The 18,454-nt window shown below is 36.7% G+C and overlaps 3 protein-coding genes and 1 long non-coding RNA gene across 5 annotated transcripts in view; 3 read left to right on the top strand and 1 right to left on the bottom strand.

Annotated features, from left to right (window-relative positions):
- The first annotated feature begins 77 nt into the window (after nucleotides 1-77).
- On the top strand, nucleotides 78-1,929 carry LOC134814765 (phenylalanine--tRNA ligase beta subunit-like). The gene has a single exon (XM_063822973.1). The coding sequence runs from the start codon at nucleotides 78-80 to the stop codon at nucleotides 1,761-1,763; it is 1,686 nt and encodes a 561-aa protein (XP_063679043.1). The 3' UTR covers nucleotides 1,764-1,929.
- Nucleotides 1,930-2,087: 158 nt separating this feature from the next.
- On the top strand, nucleotides 2,088-8,104 carry LOC134814766 (fibroblast growth factor receptor substrate 3-like). Of its 2 annotated transcripts, XM_063822974.1 has the most exons (6): nucleotides 2,241-2,424; nucleotides 3,025-3,126; nucleotides 3,416-3,554; nucleotides 3,739-3,783; nucleotides 4,352-4,557; nucleotides 5,887-8,104. In XM_063822974.1, exons 1-6 carry the CDS (start codon nucleotides 2,263-2,265, stop codon nucleotides 6,034-6,036), a joined length of 804 nt encoding a protein of 267 aa, XP_063679044.1. In that variant the 5' UTR covers nucleotides 2,241-2,262; the 3' UTR covers nucleotides 6,037-8,104. The 2 variants fall into 2 exon arrangements, with proteins under 2 accessions (XP_063679046.1, XP_063679044.1); XM_063822976.1 differs by lacking the exon at nucleotides 3,739-3,783 and having other exon boundaries at nucleotides 2,088-2,424.
- Nucleotides 8,105-8,483: 379 nt separating this feature from the next.
- Nucleotides 8,484-9,464, top strand: LOC134815273 (uncharacterized). The gene is made up of 3 exons (XR_010160234.1): nucleotides 8,484-8,814; nucleotides 8,981-9,118; nucleotides 9,272-9,464. It is a non-coding gene; the product is annotated as an uncharacterized LOC134815273 (long non-coding RNA).
- Nucleotides 9,458-18,454, bottom strand: part of LOC134815271 (uncharacterized) — a 78,284-nt gene continuing 69,287 nt past the window's right edge. The window contains exon 9 of the mRNA XM_063823784.1: nucleotides 9,458-10,592. Coding sequence (XP_063679854.1) covers nucleotides 10,078-10,592 — 515 coding nt within the window. The 3' untranslated portion in view covers nucleotides 9,458-10,077. The remainder of the gene's footprint in view (nucleotides 10,593-18,454) is intronic.

Below are 18,454 nucleotides of genomic sequence, written 5' to 3'. Positions count from 1 at the left end.
CCCACCTCTAAACTTAATTTTCTGCCATTAGATTTTGTATTACAAGCAAGAAGAATTCTAATAAAGTTTGTTTCAGGATGCCTACCATTACTGTCACCAGAGATATTCTTTATGAAAGATTAGGATGTACTTTCACAGAAGAAGAGTTTGAAGATGAATGTTTTGATTTTGGTATTGAACTTGATGATGTTGTTCAGGAAAATGGTATTACCAAATTTAAAATAGATATTCCTGCTAATCGCTATGACTTGCTATGTGTGGAAGGACTCTCTAGGGCAATGAATGTTTTCAGAGAGCGATCGAAAGCTCCACGCTTCATTGTTAAGCCAAGTAGGGAGACCATGACAGTTGATGATTCTGTTAAATCTGTCCGCCCTTATTGTGTTGCTGCTGTGCTCCGGGATATTACTTTCACTGAAGAGATATATAACAGCTTCATTTTGCTACAGGACAAGCTTCATCAAAATATTGGAAGAGAAAGATCTTTAGTATCCATTGGAACACATGATTTGGATACTATACAAGGTCCCTTTACTTATAAAGCTACACCACCTGAGGAAATCAAATTCCGGCCACTTAATCAAGATACAGTGATGACTGCTAATGAGATGTTTGAAAAATTCAAACAAACATATCTGAAGCCATACCTGCAAATCCTTGAGGGTAGCCCAGTTTATCCGATAATTACTGATGCTAACGGAGTTGTGCTTTCTTTACCTCCCATTATTAATGGCGAGCACAGCAAAATTACCCTGAGCACCAAGAATATCTTCATTGAAATTACTGCTAAAGATCGGGAAAAAGCCAAGATTGTTCTGGATACAATTTGCACCATGTTCAGTGAACACTGCTTGGATCAGTTCAGCTGTGAAGCAGTTGAGATTGTAACAAGTAGTGGTTCTGTTACTACTCCTAAAATGGGGTACAGAACAGAGGTTTGTAGTGCTAAAGAAATGTGTTTAAAAAGTGGAATTACCGACCTTTCACCAGATGATGTCGCCAATCTCCTTTGCAGAATGTATCTACCTTCAAAATGTCAAGGAGATGAAGTTTCTGTTGAGATTGGTCCAACAAGACATGACATATTGCACCAATGTGACATAGAAGAAGATGTTGCTATTGCTTACGGGTACAACAACATAACAAAGCAGATACCAGATATTTACACCATAGGTACAGAACAAGAGGTTAACAAGCTTACTGACAGTGTGAGGGAAGAACTCGCTAGAGCAGGATTCACTGAGGTTCTCACATTCTCTCTCTGTTCTAGAGATGATATTTCAACTAACCTCAGGATCCCCAAAGCAATTGATAATGCAGTTCAGATCGCTAATCCAAAGACCTTTGAGTTCCAAGTTGTGAGAACTCAACTTCTCCCTGGCATACTGAAAACTGTGAGCTGTAACAGAAAGATGCCTTTACCTCTCAAGCTTTTCGAAGTTAATGACATAGTTATAAAGGAAGAAGATGCTGACACAGGCTGCAAGAATTTGAGGAATGTTTGTGCACTATACTGTGGAAAAACATCTGGTTTTGAAGTTGTCCACGGTGTTTTGGATCGGCTCATGATGGCACTCAATGAAAAGAATTACTCCATTCAACAATCCTCTGATCCTATGTTCTTCTCTGGAAGAGGAGCTGATGTACTTTTGGGAAGTAAAAAAATTGGACACTTAGGAATCTTACATCCGGAGGTTTTAGAGAAATTTGAGATTTCTTTACCTTGTTCGGTGCTTGAAATTAATCTAGAGCCTCTGATTTAGAATATTTTCGTGTTTTAAATAATTTATCTTCATAAGTAGGCAATTGATTAGGAAAAAATATGGGTCATATTCAGCCAACTTTAGGTTTTAAAGTTAGAGACAGTCATTCATTTATTTAATCGATTTTTCATTTTGTTGATGTACTTTTAAGTACTGCATAATGCATTATATAATAGAACAACTTGAATCTCGTTTAATTAGAATTCACAGCAGATATATGAGGGTTAAAGCATATTAGGACAATAGTATTACCGTTGACAGTGTTTTTGATCTTGAGTTGAAAGTGTAAATTCCGTCTTACTTTAAATTGTTCATGGAATGAGCTAGATAGGCCTTGGTTTTACTTGTTTCAACTTTCCTTCAACTATGCAAATTATCATTACCTGTTGGCTGTTGGGAAATGGTCTATAAATAACTAAAGAATACCTTGATTAGTATGATTTCCTGTAAAAGTTGACCCCTACAACCCCTAGAAATGGTACCAGAACTATAGCATGGTATGGGACAATGCGTAAGAAAGTTAAGCAATCTTCTCGAGGAGACAGAACCTGCTCCGCACAGTTACAAGGCCTCTATCCGTGCCAAGGAAACTGCTAAAGCTACTCACAAGGGTAACCTGTTGCTCACTGACAATGAGATTCTCTTCTATGAAAACAAGAAGGTGAGCTTTAATGTTTTGGTCATCCAAATAGATATAATAGAGTATTTTTTTTTTCGAAAGCAAAGAAATATCTTGCTTGTTTTGCGAGCCATAATTCGATCTATTCAAAAATTCAATATTATGATAATACTTTATTTATGTACTATTGTGATTGATAATTACTAACTGATTGGGGACTGGCCCGTAGTACCAGTCAGTGTTTACTCAAAAATATATGATTATTTTAATAAGAAATATTCATCCACACACAAATATGTATTCGAATTCAAAACTTTTTATTTCAAATTCCATCGGTTGATTCTAAAGTCTCTGATCTGTAATATTTGATAGGTTTACAAATTTATAGGAAATACTTTACTTGCTGATACAGCCGCAATTAGGCGTCTTATCAGTACAGGTATGCGCTAAATGGGAGTGAAATATGAAATGTGTTGTGGCTAGTGATTTCGAGTGATATCCTGATTTAAATGCACTTTGTGCTATTTCAGTTTGGCAGCTATTTATGTCCGCTGTTTAGAATATTTTTTAATTTCGTAATCCGGTTAAGTTATGAAGTAAGAATGGTGGCTATTCTTCGTTACTATTATAAACTATTTTCAGCAAGAACCACTTTACCAGTGGGAGTTCCAATTTATCAGAAAATATGGAACAGAAAAGAAAGTATTCTCTATTCATGCAGGATCACGAACAAAAACTGGAGAGGTAAAAACCCTCGGTATTTTGATGTTATGTATATCACAAGATTCAAATATTACGGTTATCGCACGATTCATACGGCCGTTTTTTGTGTCTGTGAAATGTGAAGAAACCTGCAAACTTGTAATTCGGTGAACCGGCCACAGCATATTTTTATTGAAATTCGAAATACTTCCAGCCGACTTTACCTAAAAGATATCAATTCCTGGGTGAACCCGGAAATATGGATCATGGCTCATGTTTCAGGTTATATTGTTATATTGACCGTGTAACACACTACAAATACACATTACAGGGCCAGTACTTGTTCCGGTGCCGGAAAGCGGAGCAGCTTGGAGAAGAAATACAGAAACGTATTGATGCTATGAGGGAAAAATACGAGAGCACTAAACACTGTCAGAAACGATATCCTAACTCCGGTCACTCCGGTTCAGGTGAGGGAACCTTAATGAGGGGCTTATAAGGGGTTGCTGCTCTTTTAACATGGCACCTTGTTTAAATATCTGTTTAACTTTCTAATTCTCCTCGTTTTATTTCTCTGAAAATGTGGTGGCTAGGAACCATGGTTAACCTGAATCTACTTGTTGCGCTGTATTACTTATAATAATTGACGTGTAGGTAGCAGTAGGTCCACAAGTAGGATGTCCCGCCAGCGCTCCACTGGTGAGCATCATACCCCCTCATACCTTGATTCTCTTCTTTTACACTCTAGTTACAGCACTAATGCATGCACCTTAATTAAGGAATGGAAATTGCATAAAAATTTAACTATTATTTACTTTCTTTTGTCACTATTTAGCCGATACGGTATTATTATAATCATTGTTCTTTGGAAGTTTACTGTTTGATTTTTAAAAATTTATACAATATATATATCAACTAGCATTATGATTCAGTGGTGCGAAGCATTGTTTTTCTTTGGATTTTTCTTCGCACGATTTCTTTTTGATTTGACGCAGTTTGTAATCTACTTTAACACCTAGCCTTGTATGATATACTCTTCACTGAGCTGTATTGATTAGCTGATGTATTATTTAAAACCCTCTCTCTCTCTCTCTCTCTCTCTCTCTCTCTCTCTCTCTCTCTCTCTCTCTCTCTCTCTCTCTTATTTTAACAATATATTTAACATTTTACCAAAGTACTACACCGAACACTAAGGTTTTATTAACACACTTTGCAGCTCAAAATTTAACATTTACACTCTTTTCTATAAAGCTCTTTCTATCCTCAGAATCGGGCCCGGGTTCGTCCTCTGCGCAGCGCCCCTCCAACTCACACGTGTATTCGCTTGATAATGAAGCAGACGGACCCCAGACAGAGTACATCAACCTTCAAGATGATCAGAATTATGAGAACGTGAAATCACCGCCAAAACGTCACCGTAGTACCAAGCACAGCGTACAGGAGGACCCCAATAACACACAGAGCTACATTGAGGTTTTCTTATCTTCGTTTATGAAATATGATAGTGAGAATTGTTTAGATCTCTTGATACTGGTCGATCAAATGCAGAATAGATTAAGAGATCAAATCAAATCAAAAACATTTAAAAATGACATTTCAAATCACACTAAATTTCTCGGTGACAATTCCTCGGAATATAAAGAATAACTTTGCTCACACAATTATATCAGAATGTATACTAGAATCTTCATTGCGAAGGCAAATGTCAATTGATATTTTCAAAAAAAATAATGTGATTTATTTCTATTTCCTCTTTAGAAAGTACAAGAGTATTTGATTAGTGGTTTTTTGGTTTTTTGACAAACCAAGATACAGGGTGTCCCAAAAAACACTACCCAATAAGAAACTCTCCTAGTTTTCTCAGTTTTAACTCTTTGGTTCTGATCTCTTGGTATTATTTTCTAAAGGATTAGGAGATTCGTTTAGGACCATTGGGAGTGTCATATAAGCTTGATGGGCAACATATTTTCGATCTTAAAGATATGCGAAAAAATCTTGGTGTGATCCCAGAATAGGTGATAGTTTTCGTCCATGATGGAATCCTAGTTTTGTAACGTTTAGACAGTCCCAAGTTGTAAACCAGGTATATGCAGACACAATAGAAAGTCTTCTTCGCATTGAGAACTGAAATTGAGGTTTTTGATATGGTGCAGGGTCTTTTTTGGAGCATTTTCGGGCCACACCCTTTTTTACCTTTAATTTCGCCCTATTTTCGTATTATTTTAAATTTTTGGATACACTACTCTGTCAGTACACTTACCAAGAAACATCTAGGACCATTAAAGCTAGAAAATCAACGACTTTCGCATAAAAAATTGCCTAGTTTATATGCAAATTTGGTATATCGTCCATTTTTGGCCTTTGGGTTCCAGGCCTGCTGGGAAAATGACCATTTGTGAGCACCTATTGGGATTTTAAGCATCAAAAGAGGTGTTCATGAGTTAGATGAGACAACACGGAACAGTTTACAATCAATTTCATGAAAAAAGGTTTTTTTTCCTCTTGGCTCAGCGCTCCGAATGGTGGACAAGCCCATAATTTTAAGACTTTTTCGAACAATTTTTGAAATTTTTCAAATAAGGACTCAAAATAGTTTGCTTAAGTTTCAGAAGTCACCAACAAATCCCCCAACCCTTCCCGTAAACATACTAAAACATGAGTGCCATTAAAGAAAAATTGAGAAAATTAGAAGAGTTTCTTATTGGGTAGTGTTTTTTGGGACACCCTGTATGTTTTATATTTTCTTCTTTCAATCCCAGTCAATGTATTTCATATCCGTTCTCTTAATATAAAACATTTCAGTTGGAACAGAGGACGGAAGACAGCATGTCACCGCGCCTAAACCCTGCCGTGCAGCCGCGCCCAGAACCAGAATCCGTCATCAACTACATCGAGGTCGATATTCAGACTACACAAGCCATGATTTCGATATCACAGAACAAAGACCTCTGATCTCGACTCTCCTGGGCAGGATGTCACGTGTCTCGCCCATCTTATATAGATTCGTTTTAGGATTCACCGATTGTAATTATGTTGATTGATTTCAAATATATGTGTGGGCATTAAACTTTTAATTTTGACCTTGAAAATTCGAAACATTAGCTGATACCGTGCACACATTCTTTGTATGATTAAAGTGATGATATTATTTGCATAATACATATGAAAAAAAACATGCATTCATGTGTGCAGCTTTTCTACTCAAAGTCAAATTATCCTAAAAAATTTCGCCGAAAACTCCAAAATCTTTTGTTTTGTATTTAAAAGAATTAAGTTTGTTACTAAGTTTACTCTTAATCCCAGCACTAATATCTATTATTGTTTTATATGGATGGTTCACAGACTTATAACGTGTAAACTTTTTATGATTGGGCGATTAAATCATTCTCCGTAAATTTAAAATAAGACTGAAAGACAGTGAGTAAAATGGTATCGGATATTCGCTTTACAAGGATCTTGGCAGAAAATGCCATATTCTGTAAACTTGTTCAATATTAAATCTCATGAGCTCAAGTTGTTGATACTGAAGAAGGGTCCTCATAAAACTAAATACAGTATCCCATATTTACCTGATTGAATATGTGAATTCCGCCTACTTTTTATCAAACAAACTCCCTAGAACTAAGATTTATCATAACATTAGCATTATCCTTCCTAATCTATTACAACTCTCTGGCTTTTCCCCAGTTTTGCTTAATACATGGGAAATATTAACTGTTTTGTAGGGTATTTGGTAGACAATAATGTTAACTGATGGCTTTTCGCTTAATAAGAGATAATTGGCAGTTGCCAGTTTCACTAAAAGTGGGGAAGTGGTATAAGTTTACGTGCTTAAATGAAAAACTGATCTCTTCCACGTGTCATATCTTATCGTAAATAGTTTGAATATTTTATCTTGTTTGAAAGCGTTAAAGTTTCATATTCATTATTTGGGTTTTGATTTGAAGATTCGCGGTGCACCAACCGTAATTTTGTTTTTTGTAATCGATTTTTATTTACCAATCTGTTCTAAACATTTGACACGTCATGCAAGCTAAATCATTTGTATTGCATTTCAAAGGTGCAAATAACACTGGTCAAGGTACAAAAGCGTGTACCATTATTATGTGTCAAATGTTAAACCCAGTTTTACTAGCCTTCCTACATCACGAGAACGTGACGCTCTTAAAAGAGGTGCTATGATATAAAATTCTATATTTCAGCTCAGGATTGAATCAAATACTAATAAGTTAGTGATGACATAATGTCATCGGATGATTTGTATACTGTTAAATTTTAGTACACAAACATCTAACAACATTCCAAACAACTTCCTTGAGATCACTTGAAAAGTTTCAGCGCCTCTGTCCTATGATGCCTGATGTCATACTGCCAATAAGACTTTAAAGTCTTGATTTGGGATTATACATACTATCGCACCCTCTTTTGAAATGTGAAAATATTTGGATTTGTGCCTTGACTTTTCAATATACCAGAGTAGCCTTTATTGCTTTTAAATTGGATTAGTTAGGCTTTGATAAACCGATTTATTACATGTTTATATAATTTCTTATATATCTTTACATCTTTATACTATCACGTTAATTTTATTTATACTTTTTGCAGAGTTTTATATGGCATTGCATTTCTGGCTCCTGTTTTATTGTTTATAGATATTGAAGAGGAATAATGTTCGACCTTTGATGTCTGCCCACATTAAACCTTTTTTAATGTACATGTTAAGAATTTTGCGTGCGTATGACCAAGCTCTGTGACTCCCTCATATTTTCAATTTACGTTTTCGAAAAAAGCATCAAGCATGAATCATGTATTGTAAAAATGTCGCTGATCTTGTATTTTTCTGTATAATAATTCTATAAAACTGAATGCATTTTATTGAGGTCGCAGAGTACATTATTTTAAAGGTATTTGAACGACACATATCTTACATATGGCGTGATAGATAGTATTTTATCTCCAATAGAATTAACTTCTTGTACTTATATAATGTAAAATGAGTCAATAAACAGCATTTATCAAATTGAGACAAATTGTATAAATTGTTTGTTTGTAAGTAACATAAGTAATGGAGATGAACATGCAGTACTCGTATGAGTCCTATCAGTAGACTAGGGCACAACCAGCTATGCAAGTCGCGCAGTGGCTTTTAATCAACGATCATTCACGTAGCGCGCAATGATATTTACACTTATCAAGGCAAATCTAGCGCACGTACGTTTGTGTACACGTGATATATATATAGCTCTCGCACCAATTGCCCTATGATATGAATCTGTTCGGTACTCACGTTAAACAGCTACTGGCGAGATAACATTATTGGACATTTTACTATCAACTCGTCTCCATCTATCACCTTTCTTTAAAACACATTGTTGCCATAGATACGGGAAACTTTTGCAGCTTGAGCACGTGCGAGAACGGAATCACGTCAGATCTATCACTGTGACATGTAATACGTTTATCAGTTTAGGTCCCGTATGACAGAGATTTTAGCTTTTATTTACTGGCTCCGTAACAAGGACGCAAACCCTGAATTACCATATTGAATCGAGTCAGACATCAGAAGATTCTAGAGATTCACAATTTTGTTAGAAAAATTTACTTATTACTGGATGCTTAAGATTCTGCTTAAAGATGCCGACTTGCAGTACTTTCAACTCTCCCCAAAAGTGCAAGAAATGCCTCAAAGATTTTACTGAAATTTGGATTCCCAACAAGGAATGTTGCATGGTTAGTATATTTTGCCTGGATTCCCGATTCTAGCTCCAAAAACAATAATAAAATCACTTAAAACGATCTCGCACATTGTGCCAGTATGAACGATAAAGATCAAACTACGTCATCATTTAATAACCTTCAATCATAATAAGTAATAACGGCAATCACAAATTTTCAGATAGAGCGGCTCAATGCCCAAGTTGATGATGATTATTTTCAAAGGCATGAAATAAAGAAGCTGCGTAACAGAAGTACCGTTCGAGATCTTCACTCCTTTGTGACGCATAATACAGGGACACCTTTTTATACATTACAAGTAAGAATTGTTATTAGGGATAAATATGTACATCTCTCAGAATATTGTTGTTTCAACTCCTATTATGATCTGCCCTTTGAAAATAGTACTAAAGTTCAAATACTGATACCTTTTAATTTAAAATTCGGGTAGTGATCCAAATTTAAATTTCAGAAGCCCACATGCGGATCCAATTTCTCTCCCGACACAGACCACAAGAAGTATAAACATGGGGTACTGCCGGCGGATCTATCCAAGTGGCAGAACAAGAATTACGATCTCCAACAACCGATTGTACGGCCATTGGCATTAGCTAGTCAGGTCCCAAAGAAGTTGTAGGCTTGATAATTTTACGGTATTTTAGCAATTTGCATCGGTTTCATTTTTCATATTCGTTACGGACTTCATAAAATTAAAAATAAGAATGTAATTAATATAATTCTTCAAAGCAACTTGTAATAAGTAATAACTGTAAAAATAATTCAGAGCTTAATATTCATTAAAAAAAGAGCAAATGGTCAGATTCGTGTCGCAAGATTATCAAAATATTGCAACTTGCTATTTGAATTATGTTCATCAGAAAAATCTCATTAAAATAGAAATACCAATACAATGATTTATCTGATGATAGTTAGTACATTGTGATAGTATACAATGCTCAATGCTGGCACTTCGATACCATAGACAATAACTTATAAATTCACAAATCATCGGTACAGATAAGACAATAAAATGACGATTTGTTACATTATCACGATATCATTGGAGTCATTGGTTCTTCTATCGCAGTTCTGTGCGATGATAGTTTCCAAGTGAACGCAGATAAGCTTTAAAATACCACTAAAGTCTCTGCACTGATGCAGATTTTAGTTTTCTGTTCATTGCATTGCGACGTTAATATAAAAACTTGAGGTTCTGCCGTGGTGTTTACAGTCGAACTGTGCGGTATAAATAAAGATCATAGCATGTTTGAGGGTGTTTTATCTAGCTACAACTAAAAATGTGTATAAAAACAAGCCCCCTAGAGTCACTGAGTTCACAGAGCGATTGTCTGAGTTTGATTCTGAGGAGGCAGTGTCGTCATTAAATTCGTCCACTTGACGGGCATTAGTGTCTGCTATGTTCATGTTATACATTGGGTCTAAGTCACTTTCAACGGTATTACTGAGTTCACCTTCAGGAGCCTTAGTATTTGCTTTTATAGGTCCCTCAACGCTCGGTCTCTCCGTTGTGACAGAGCCTGGTGTTGTGAACGAACTCAGAGTTTCGAATTTTTTTTCAAATACGGGAGGTTCGCTTGTGCCTTCCGTTTCTGGGTCTGATTTTGACACGTTAAAGAGTTTTTCGTTCAATGATGTGCGATTCGCGAGTTCGAGCGCCTTCACCATGAGTCTAACAGCTGATTCTTGCAATTCTGTTAACTCCATATCTGCTGTCTCCGGGTTAATTTCCTGCTCCTCTTTTGTGTACGAGTACGCTAAGTGCTGGTAGTTCCCTGAGAAAAAGCAAAATGTTATGCTTGTCGAAGAAGAGTGATGTTCTTATATTTTCACTTCGAGATGGCCAGGCCTACTCTCATGCTGTCTATAGGTGATGATTAACTCTGAAAAACTAGGGACAACTGGGGAATGATCCCAGAATCTCGACATTTCGCGTAACTTGCTCTACCAATTGAGCTACTGACCCTGATTCTCAGAGCGAAATCACCACTCATATACAGCACAATTTCATGCTTTGTGTGGAATATCATTTATCAGTTATTTAGAATATATATTCGCATGTAACCACACTAGATACGCGAAATGTCGAGGTTCTGGGATCATTCCCCAGTTGTCCCTAGTTTTTCAGAGTTAATCATCACCTATAGACAGCATGAGAGTAGGCCTGGCCATCTCGAAGTGATAATAATAATTAATTGTTTCGCAGATTGGCAATTGATCGGTGTAGCTGGTGTTGTACACACTGCACTGATAATGATATCACGTTGAACGTGTAATGTAAATATAGTGTGGTTACATGCGAATATATATTCTAAATAACATTCTTATATTTCCAATAAGATTTTAGTTTTGTGCTATTGCAACTGTAATCTCGCTTATCTGAGATACTTAAATAACTTTAACTAAGGGCAATTCACTTTATGTATAATGGACTACAAATGGCCTTTAACAAGACGACGGATATCCCTGACATTACTATCACCCCATCCAGCGCTACTGATATCAAACTGACCGAAGCGCAGACCTCTTACTTAACTGAGCAAGGCGGATCTAGTTTGTTGGATAGTAATCCAATCATCAGGTCGCCCTCTGAGACCCATGCGTCACTTCATCTGGATGTAAGCAAAGATGATCTCAACGTTGGCCCTGTATCTCCCGAAGACACCGAAAGGACAGTTATTCTTGTGGAGAACCATACGGTCCCTCCCGAGACACTTATTGCTTGTGTTGCTCATCTTCCTGAACCCATCCTCAACGAGGAACTAACGAGGAATGGTTGCTCTACAGAAGGATCTATTACAGAAAGGAGAGCAAGAATGATGAATGTGATGTCTAGACCCAAAGAACCAGCAAGGAGCTCTCTGAATAAGCACTTAGACTCGAAACTCCCCTCTCTCGCATGGGTCCAGACGATTATCGAGAACCAAGTTATTGACGTTAAGCAGGAGTTGGAGAAACTTACATCTGAGGTTAACAGCCTTAAGTGCTCCGATACTAGCATCCAGCAAATCGAAAAACTCCTCGAGGTTGGCAAGAAGGAAATGCAAAAGGTCAAAGACCTCTGGGAGAAAAACCTGTCAGCTACTACACGGATCAAAAACAGAGTAGACGAGGTTTTCACGGAGATTTCTATAGCAGAAACGAAAACGGACGAAGTAGACAAAAGTGTTCAAAAACTAAAATTTGACCTCAAAAACTACTACAACAGTGCATTCTTTCGGGAAGACGGACAGTTGATTAAAGAAATTCACAAAATAGTCACTCAGTCAGAAGGATGGAATGGCGCGATCAGTACCGATGTCCCACCTGACTATTCCCCTAATGACGATGATTTAGCATACACTCCACCCTACCAACCTCCCTCACCCTTTCGAGATCAAAGAACTCACAGTAGAGAAAACAACCTACTGTCCCGAAGAAACAATGGATTCAGCATGACTTCCTCGACTTCTCGAGCTCAGACCTCCACTCAAGCTCAGAACTCCAACTTTACCAGAACTCAGAACTCCAATTTCACCAGGACCCAGAACTCCGACTTCACTAGAACTCAGAACTCCGACTTCACCAGAACTCAGAACTCCGACTTCACTCGTCAAACTTCAGGATCCACCACGCCCTCAAAAGTGTTCAAGACGACCCTCATCTCAGACTCAATCCTGAGACATGTCCAGGGTATGGACACCAAGAATGCCCTCGGAAAGAATCATGAATTGACCCTAATCAACAAGCGGGACACAGGTGGACTTAAAGACCAACATGTCAAAGACGAATTATTAAGAACACAACCTGATTTCATCTATGTTCACCTAGGAGTCAATGATGCCAACCAACAGTTCGACCTAAGAGTAAGTCTCGACAACATATTTCAATTTTCACTATTCGTAGAGGAATCCCTGATAGGTACAAAGTTATTCTTTTCAATGCCACTAATGACATCTGACAACGAAGCGAACGCAAGGATTGGTGAGATAAGGGATGCAATTTGGGAATTTGTGACCGTGACTAATAAAAACGAACGAAAACCCTTCAAAGAGCGGTCTTTGTACTATAACCCCAACGCCAACTTCATGCATGATAACCATCTGACAGGAGAGTATCACACGAACGATGGAGTCCACCTTTCAACAAGAGGCAAAGAGGTCATTCTAGGAAACTTCCGTCACAGTATCCATGAAATGACAAGATTGCTTCTCAACAAGCCAAAGAAAATTCGCTCTACAGGAGGATTGGAACCTTCTCCTCTTAGTCGAACGTGATTACACTCACATAATATATTCTCATTTATACACATAATACCATGACTAGAAACAAACAAAAAAATACACAGGTTTCAATTAATAAAAATAGCATAAAAATACTCTCTTGGAATATCCAATCGCCTTCATCAGTAGATGGTAGCAAATTTGAAATAGAATCATTTCAAAATGTTATCAAAGATCATGACATAGCCTGTCTTCAGGAAATTAGGAGAGAGGTTCACTTGGTAGGATATCGATCAATCTGCAACATAAGGAAAGACGGTAAATCAGGAGGTGTCGGTATACTCATTAAAAATGAGCTTATTGAAGGGATTGAGTTTATCAAGAATACAGAGTGTTCAGACTACCTAGTTTGTCGACTAGACAAGGATTTCTTTAACCTATCAGAAGATACATTCATAGTTAACGTTTACATTAGACCATTTAATTCATCAGCCTCAAACCCGACTGACAATGGCAAAGATGCTTTAAAAAACATTGAAGACGTTGTGAACGAACTTCGGGAGGAGGGCGAAGTCATACTGTGTGGGGACTTTAACTCTCGTATAGGACAAAAAACGGGTATGATAAGAGAAAACTCAACCAACGTTGTTCCCTTACCAGACGATTATGAGCCTGACAACTTTCTCCCCCGAAACTCACTAGACTCTATCACAAATACTTACGGTACGCACTTTCTTAACCTAGTCAAACATAACCAACTCACTATTCTGAATGGCCGTACCCTAGGAGATCTTGTAGGAAACTTCACAAGTATCCAAAAAAATGGGTGCAGCGTTATTGATTACATTGCAGTGACCAACTCCACAAAGATCAGAATTAACTACTTCAAAATCTTGACATTCACCGAACATTCTGATCATAGGCCCCTCAGTACTGAATTAAAATGCAATAGTTTCGCGATCAACCAATGTGCCCCATTACAGGACACATATCAGACAGCGCCAACCAGATTCATTATCAACGAAGAGAACAAAGACAACTTTTTCGAAGCTCAGTCAGAAAATCTATCATTGACCTTAATCCAAGAACTTCAATCGAACATCGACTTACTCACCAATCAAAATATTTTAGCAGACAATGTCCGTAATTATGAAACTGAACTTAAAGACATTAACAAACGACTTTCAGAACATCTTCGCGACATGGCCTCGAAGTGTTTCAAACAAACCAAACCACCCAAAAAATCTCACACCTCAAACAAACCTTGGTTTAACTGGAAAACGAGATTAGGTAAAAGAGAATTTCGTAAAGCTACAGATGCAACCTCAAAATTCCCGTCAAACAACCTTATACGTGAAAACTATTATCTTGTCAAGGGTAGCTATAAGCGTTTGAAGAACTCTGCCAAAAACGAATTCTTCGCACGTATGAATGAGGATATAGAGGGGGGGAAAATTCTCAATTGGCAATCTTTCAAAAAACTAAAAAATCAGAAAAAGGAAACTTTAAATTTTGACAGTCATGATATGAATAGATTCGAGACTTTTTTTGGTAACCTATATTCTGATAACCACAAAACAATAAATGAAAATAAAAAAGTTTCTATGATTGATCAAGCTGACTTGATAAATCAAGGTGCAACTCATCCTGAGTCACTCAACAGCTTAATCACCACAACAGAACTTGACTCTAGTATAAAATCCCTCAAAAATGGTAAAGCTTCCTCACTCGACATGATTAATAACGAAATTATAAAATCTCTGGACACCAATCATAAATTGATTATGTTGAACCTCTTTAACGCCTGCTTCTTACAAGGAATTTATCCCTGGAACGTCAGCATTATATCTCCACTTCATAAAAAAGGAAATAAATCGGATCCTGACAACTACCGTGCAGTTGCTGTCAGCAGTGTCATAGGAAAACTCTTCTCAACTATTCTCTTAGAAAGACTCATTCACTTCCGCTCTGAAAACTGCCCTGATCCACCTAACCAACTAGGCTTCACAAAGAAAGCTCAAACATACGATCACATACTAACCATGAAAACTATAGCATCAAAATATAAACTTTTGGGGAAACCTGTATATGCAGTATTTGTTGATTTTAAAAAAGCATTCGACTCAGTCTGCCGTCAAGCCCTTTTCCTCAAACTCGCAAAAAATGGCATAACTGGAAACTTCTACAATGTCCTCAAAAATATGTACTCAAACTCGTACGCTTACATAAAATTATCTGGTCATCTCAGTAAACGCTTTCAGATACGTAAAGGTACAGAACAAGGTCACCCACTCTCACCTGACCTTTTTAAAGTTTTTCTCAGTGATATGTCCTGCCTCCTAGATTTTCCAAATTGCCCCGTACTTTCAAATATTACTGTTAGCCACCTGCTGTGGGCGGATGACCTTATACTCCTTTCACTCGACCAGGAAACCACCCAAATGCAACTTAATATTCTCGGTAATTTTTGTAAGGAGTGGGGCATTGAAATCAATGAACTCAAAACTCAAGCAGTCATCTTTGGTAAGAAAGCGTTAAAACAGGACGTACAAAACATCAAATTTACACTCAACGGATCTAATCTTGAAATTGTTGACAGTTATTGTTACCTTGGATTTGAACTTCATCAATCGGGTCAAGTGCAGATCGCTCAACAAAACCTTAAAACCAAAGCAATGCGTGCATTTTTTGGCCTGAAAAGGGTTGTCATGCGTTCAAAGTTATCTTTTAAAGCACTCCTTACACTGTTCGACTCTCTCATCAAGCCCATTTTATTATATGGTGCTCCAATATGGACACCCACTAGTACGATCAACAAATCTCTCTGCAAAACGATTAACTCGACAGAAGCAACCACTACTAACTTACTTAAAAAAATCAGCGCCTCTCTGCAAGAAAGAGTGCATATTTCATTCCTAAAATGGGCATTGGGAGTCCATCGTAAAGCATCAAATGTAGGTGTATGGGGAGAAACAGGGAGAATTCCTCTGATTTATCAATCAATTCGCTTAACATTAAATTACTTCAAAAGGCTAAACACAAAATCAAAGTCGAATTCGTTTGTTACTGCAGCCGTAAAAGAACAAAAATCACTAAACTTACCTTGGTATCGATACATAAAACCACTCCTTGAACTAGATGAAATTTACAAACTAGATCACGTAACCGCACACCGAATTCTCAATACAAATGCAGCCAACAAAGCCAAGCCCAACCCTGTAAGTGATCACAAATTTTTAAAAGACTCCCTCAAAAATAAGTCAAATTTCAGTCAATGTATCAAACCACTATGCAGCAAAAAGTATAGAATTCCTAACATCATCGAAGCTCTAACCAATCAATTCAAAAAATGTTGGGAATATCAGAAATCTACTTCTTCTAAACTCTCATTCTATCACTCAATCAAACACACCTTTAAACGAGAGCCCTACTTACACTTATGCAAAGGCTTCTCTCGTCGTTATAGCACCACAAAACTTAGAATCAGCGCCCATGATCTCCATATTGAAAAAGGCAGATACTCCAACACACCCCGTGAGCAAAGACTGTGTGCGTGGTGTCAATCAAGTATGGGCGTTGAGACCATCGAAGACGAGTCACATGTTCTTTACATATGTGACTTGTATTCAAAACAGAGGTCGAAATTAGTCAAAAATCTCTCTCAAATGCCACTCATTGAAATAAGCACTGAAATCACCGACTCAAGCAATATCAATGAAACAAATCTCAAAGTCCATCTTATGGAAATTTTGTCTCCTAACTTAACTGTAATTCCTCAAAATCACCAGAGCCTCCATATTCACTGCCACCGTTCACTTAATATTCAACCAAACACCCCACAATATATTCAATTTCAAGAAAGGCGCTCCTATGCTGTCAATTGTGTGTGCACTTATTTCCTTCGCTGCTCCGAAGAGCGAAATAACTTTACCGAAGATATGCGTCAACGTAATTCAAATGCACGAAACCTAAACAATTTTACTATCAATTTGGTGAGAACCTCGCGAATTAGTCATAATTAAGATTTAAGGATAACCCTGGCCCTGACTTCAAGGAAAGATGAATGTTTTCATTAATCTCTGTACAATTATGACGGTCCATGATAATGGATCTATAATTTAATTTTAATCCTGTGTAATCCTGTGTAATCCTGTGTAATCCTTTAACGTACATTTATGTTTTTGAGATATACTAGACAGCAAGTTATTAATAATCTATCAATTATTTGTTGCTTATTAAATCTTTAGCATTATATATACTAGCAGGAACCCGTACAACCCTAAAATGGTGTCAAGACTCAAGCGACTAAAATAATTATTACCTATTTAATTCGCGTTTTTGACACCACTTGGGGTACCAAATTTTGGGCTCTAAAACTCCTATTTCTTGGCCAATTTTTTATTTTTTCATGCTGATTTGGAGGTCATTAAAGCATTTGACCCAGTCAAAAAAGTTTCAGTTGTACATCTTTTACGGTTTTTGCGGAAATTCGCGTTAAAGTTGATGCCGTGGTGTCAGTAAAATGGCACGGATAAATAAATATATATATATATATCGTCTCGCTTTATATATAGTAGGATATATATATATATATATGTATATTGTTAGTCAGCCACTACTGTCAGTAAAACAACGCCTTGACTCATGTATATATATATTTCTTTCTATATATATATGTATAATGTATATATATATATATTTATATATATATATATATATATATTTATTTATATATATATATTTCATGGCTGGACTTCTACACAATAAAAGAAAGCGGTTGTGATTAGATCTTCGAAAGTCTTTGCATCGTTTATTTACATCAATTCTGAGAAATTATATCATTAAAGTAACTACAACAAATACGAATCATATACAATTGAGAATAAATACAAACTAAAAGCAGTGGGAAAATCTGATGAACTGAAATTTAAAGAAGAAACTGAAAGCCGTTAAAAATGTACTCTTATCTTATCTCTTATCTAAATACTGATAACTGATTCTCGGAAAATCACTTAAAATCACAACAAAAACCTGTAAAATTTATACTTAAGTAAAAAATGTAATATGCACGTCTCTGGAATAATGGTATAATTAAATAAAATCTACAAAATATACTAAAACTAAAACTAAGCTCCGGCAGATGTAAAAAGTATATGGTTACTATCAAGGGTGTTCATACCCCCAAACCGTTCGCGTTCAAGGGTTTTCAATTGGGTCTGGTAGAACCCCTCTCTAGCTTCCATAGCCTTTTCTTTGTCTGCTTTACTAATATTAGGCTCAAATACTAAAGCGTCTACTATAATGACAGAAAGGTGCTTACTAAGTGAGGAATTATAGCAGGCTATGGTACTAAAATCTAAATCATGATCAATATCTAAAAAATGGTTAACTAATTTCTTAGTTGTAGTGAACGTACGGAACGTTCACTAAAAATA

This window comes from Bolinopsis microptera, chromosome 5, assembly GCF_026151205.1.
Source record: "Bolinopsis microptera isolate Bmic1 chromosome 5, MBARI_Bmic_1.0, whole genome shotgun sequence".
NCBI classification, from domain to species: Eukaryota; Metazoa; Ctenophora; class Tentaculata; order Lobata; family Bolinopsidae; genus Bolinopsis; species Bolinopsis microptera.
This window is presented reverse-complemented; position numbering and strand designations above follow the sequence as displayed.

What these genes read in the sequence shown, in the direction of transcription:
- LOC134814766 (XM_063822974.1), top strand. Translation starts at nt 2,263, where the DNA reads ATGGGACAATGCGTAAGAAAGTTAAGCAATCTTCTCGAGGAGACAGAA. An exon ending in GTCCCGCCAGCGCTCCACTG is followed by an intron (nt 3,784 to 4,351) that starts GTGAGCATCATA and finishes TTCTATCCTCAG; the next exon opens with AATCGGGCCCGGGTTCGTCC. An exon ending in ACACACAGAGCTACATTGAG is followed by an intron (nt 4,558 to 5,886) that starts GTTTTCTTATCT and finishes AAAACATTTCAG; the next exon opens with TTGGAACAGAGGACGGAAGA.
- LOC134814765 (XM_063822973.1), top strand. Translation starts at nt 78, where the DNA reads ATGCCTACCATTACTGTCACCAGAGATATTCTTTATGAAAGATTAGGA.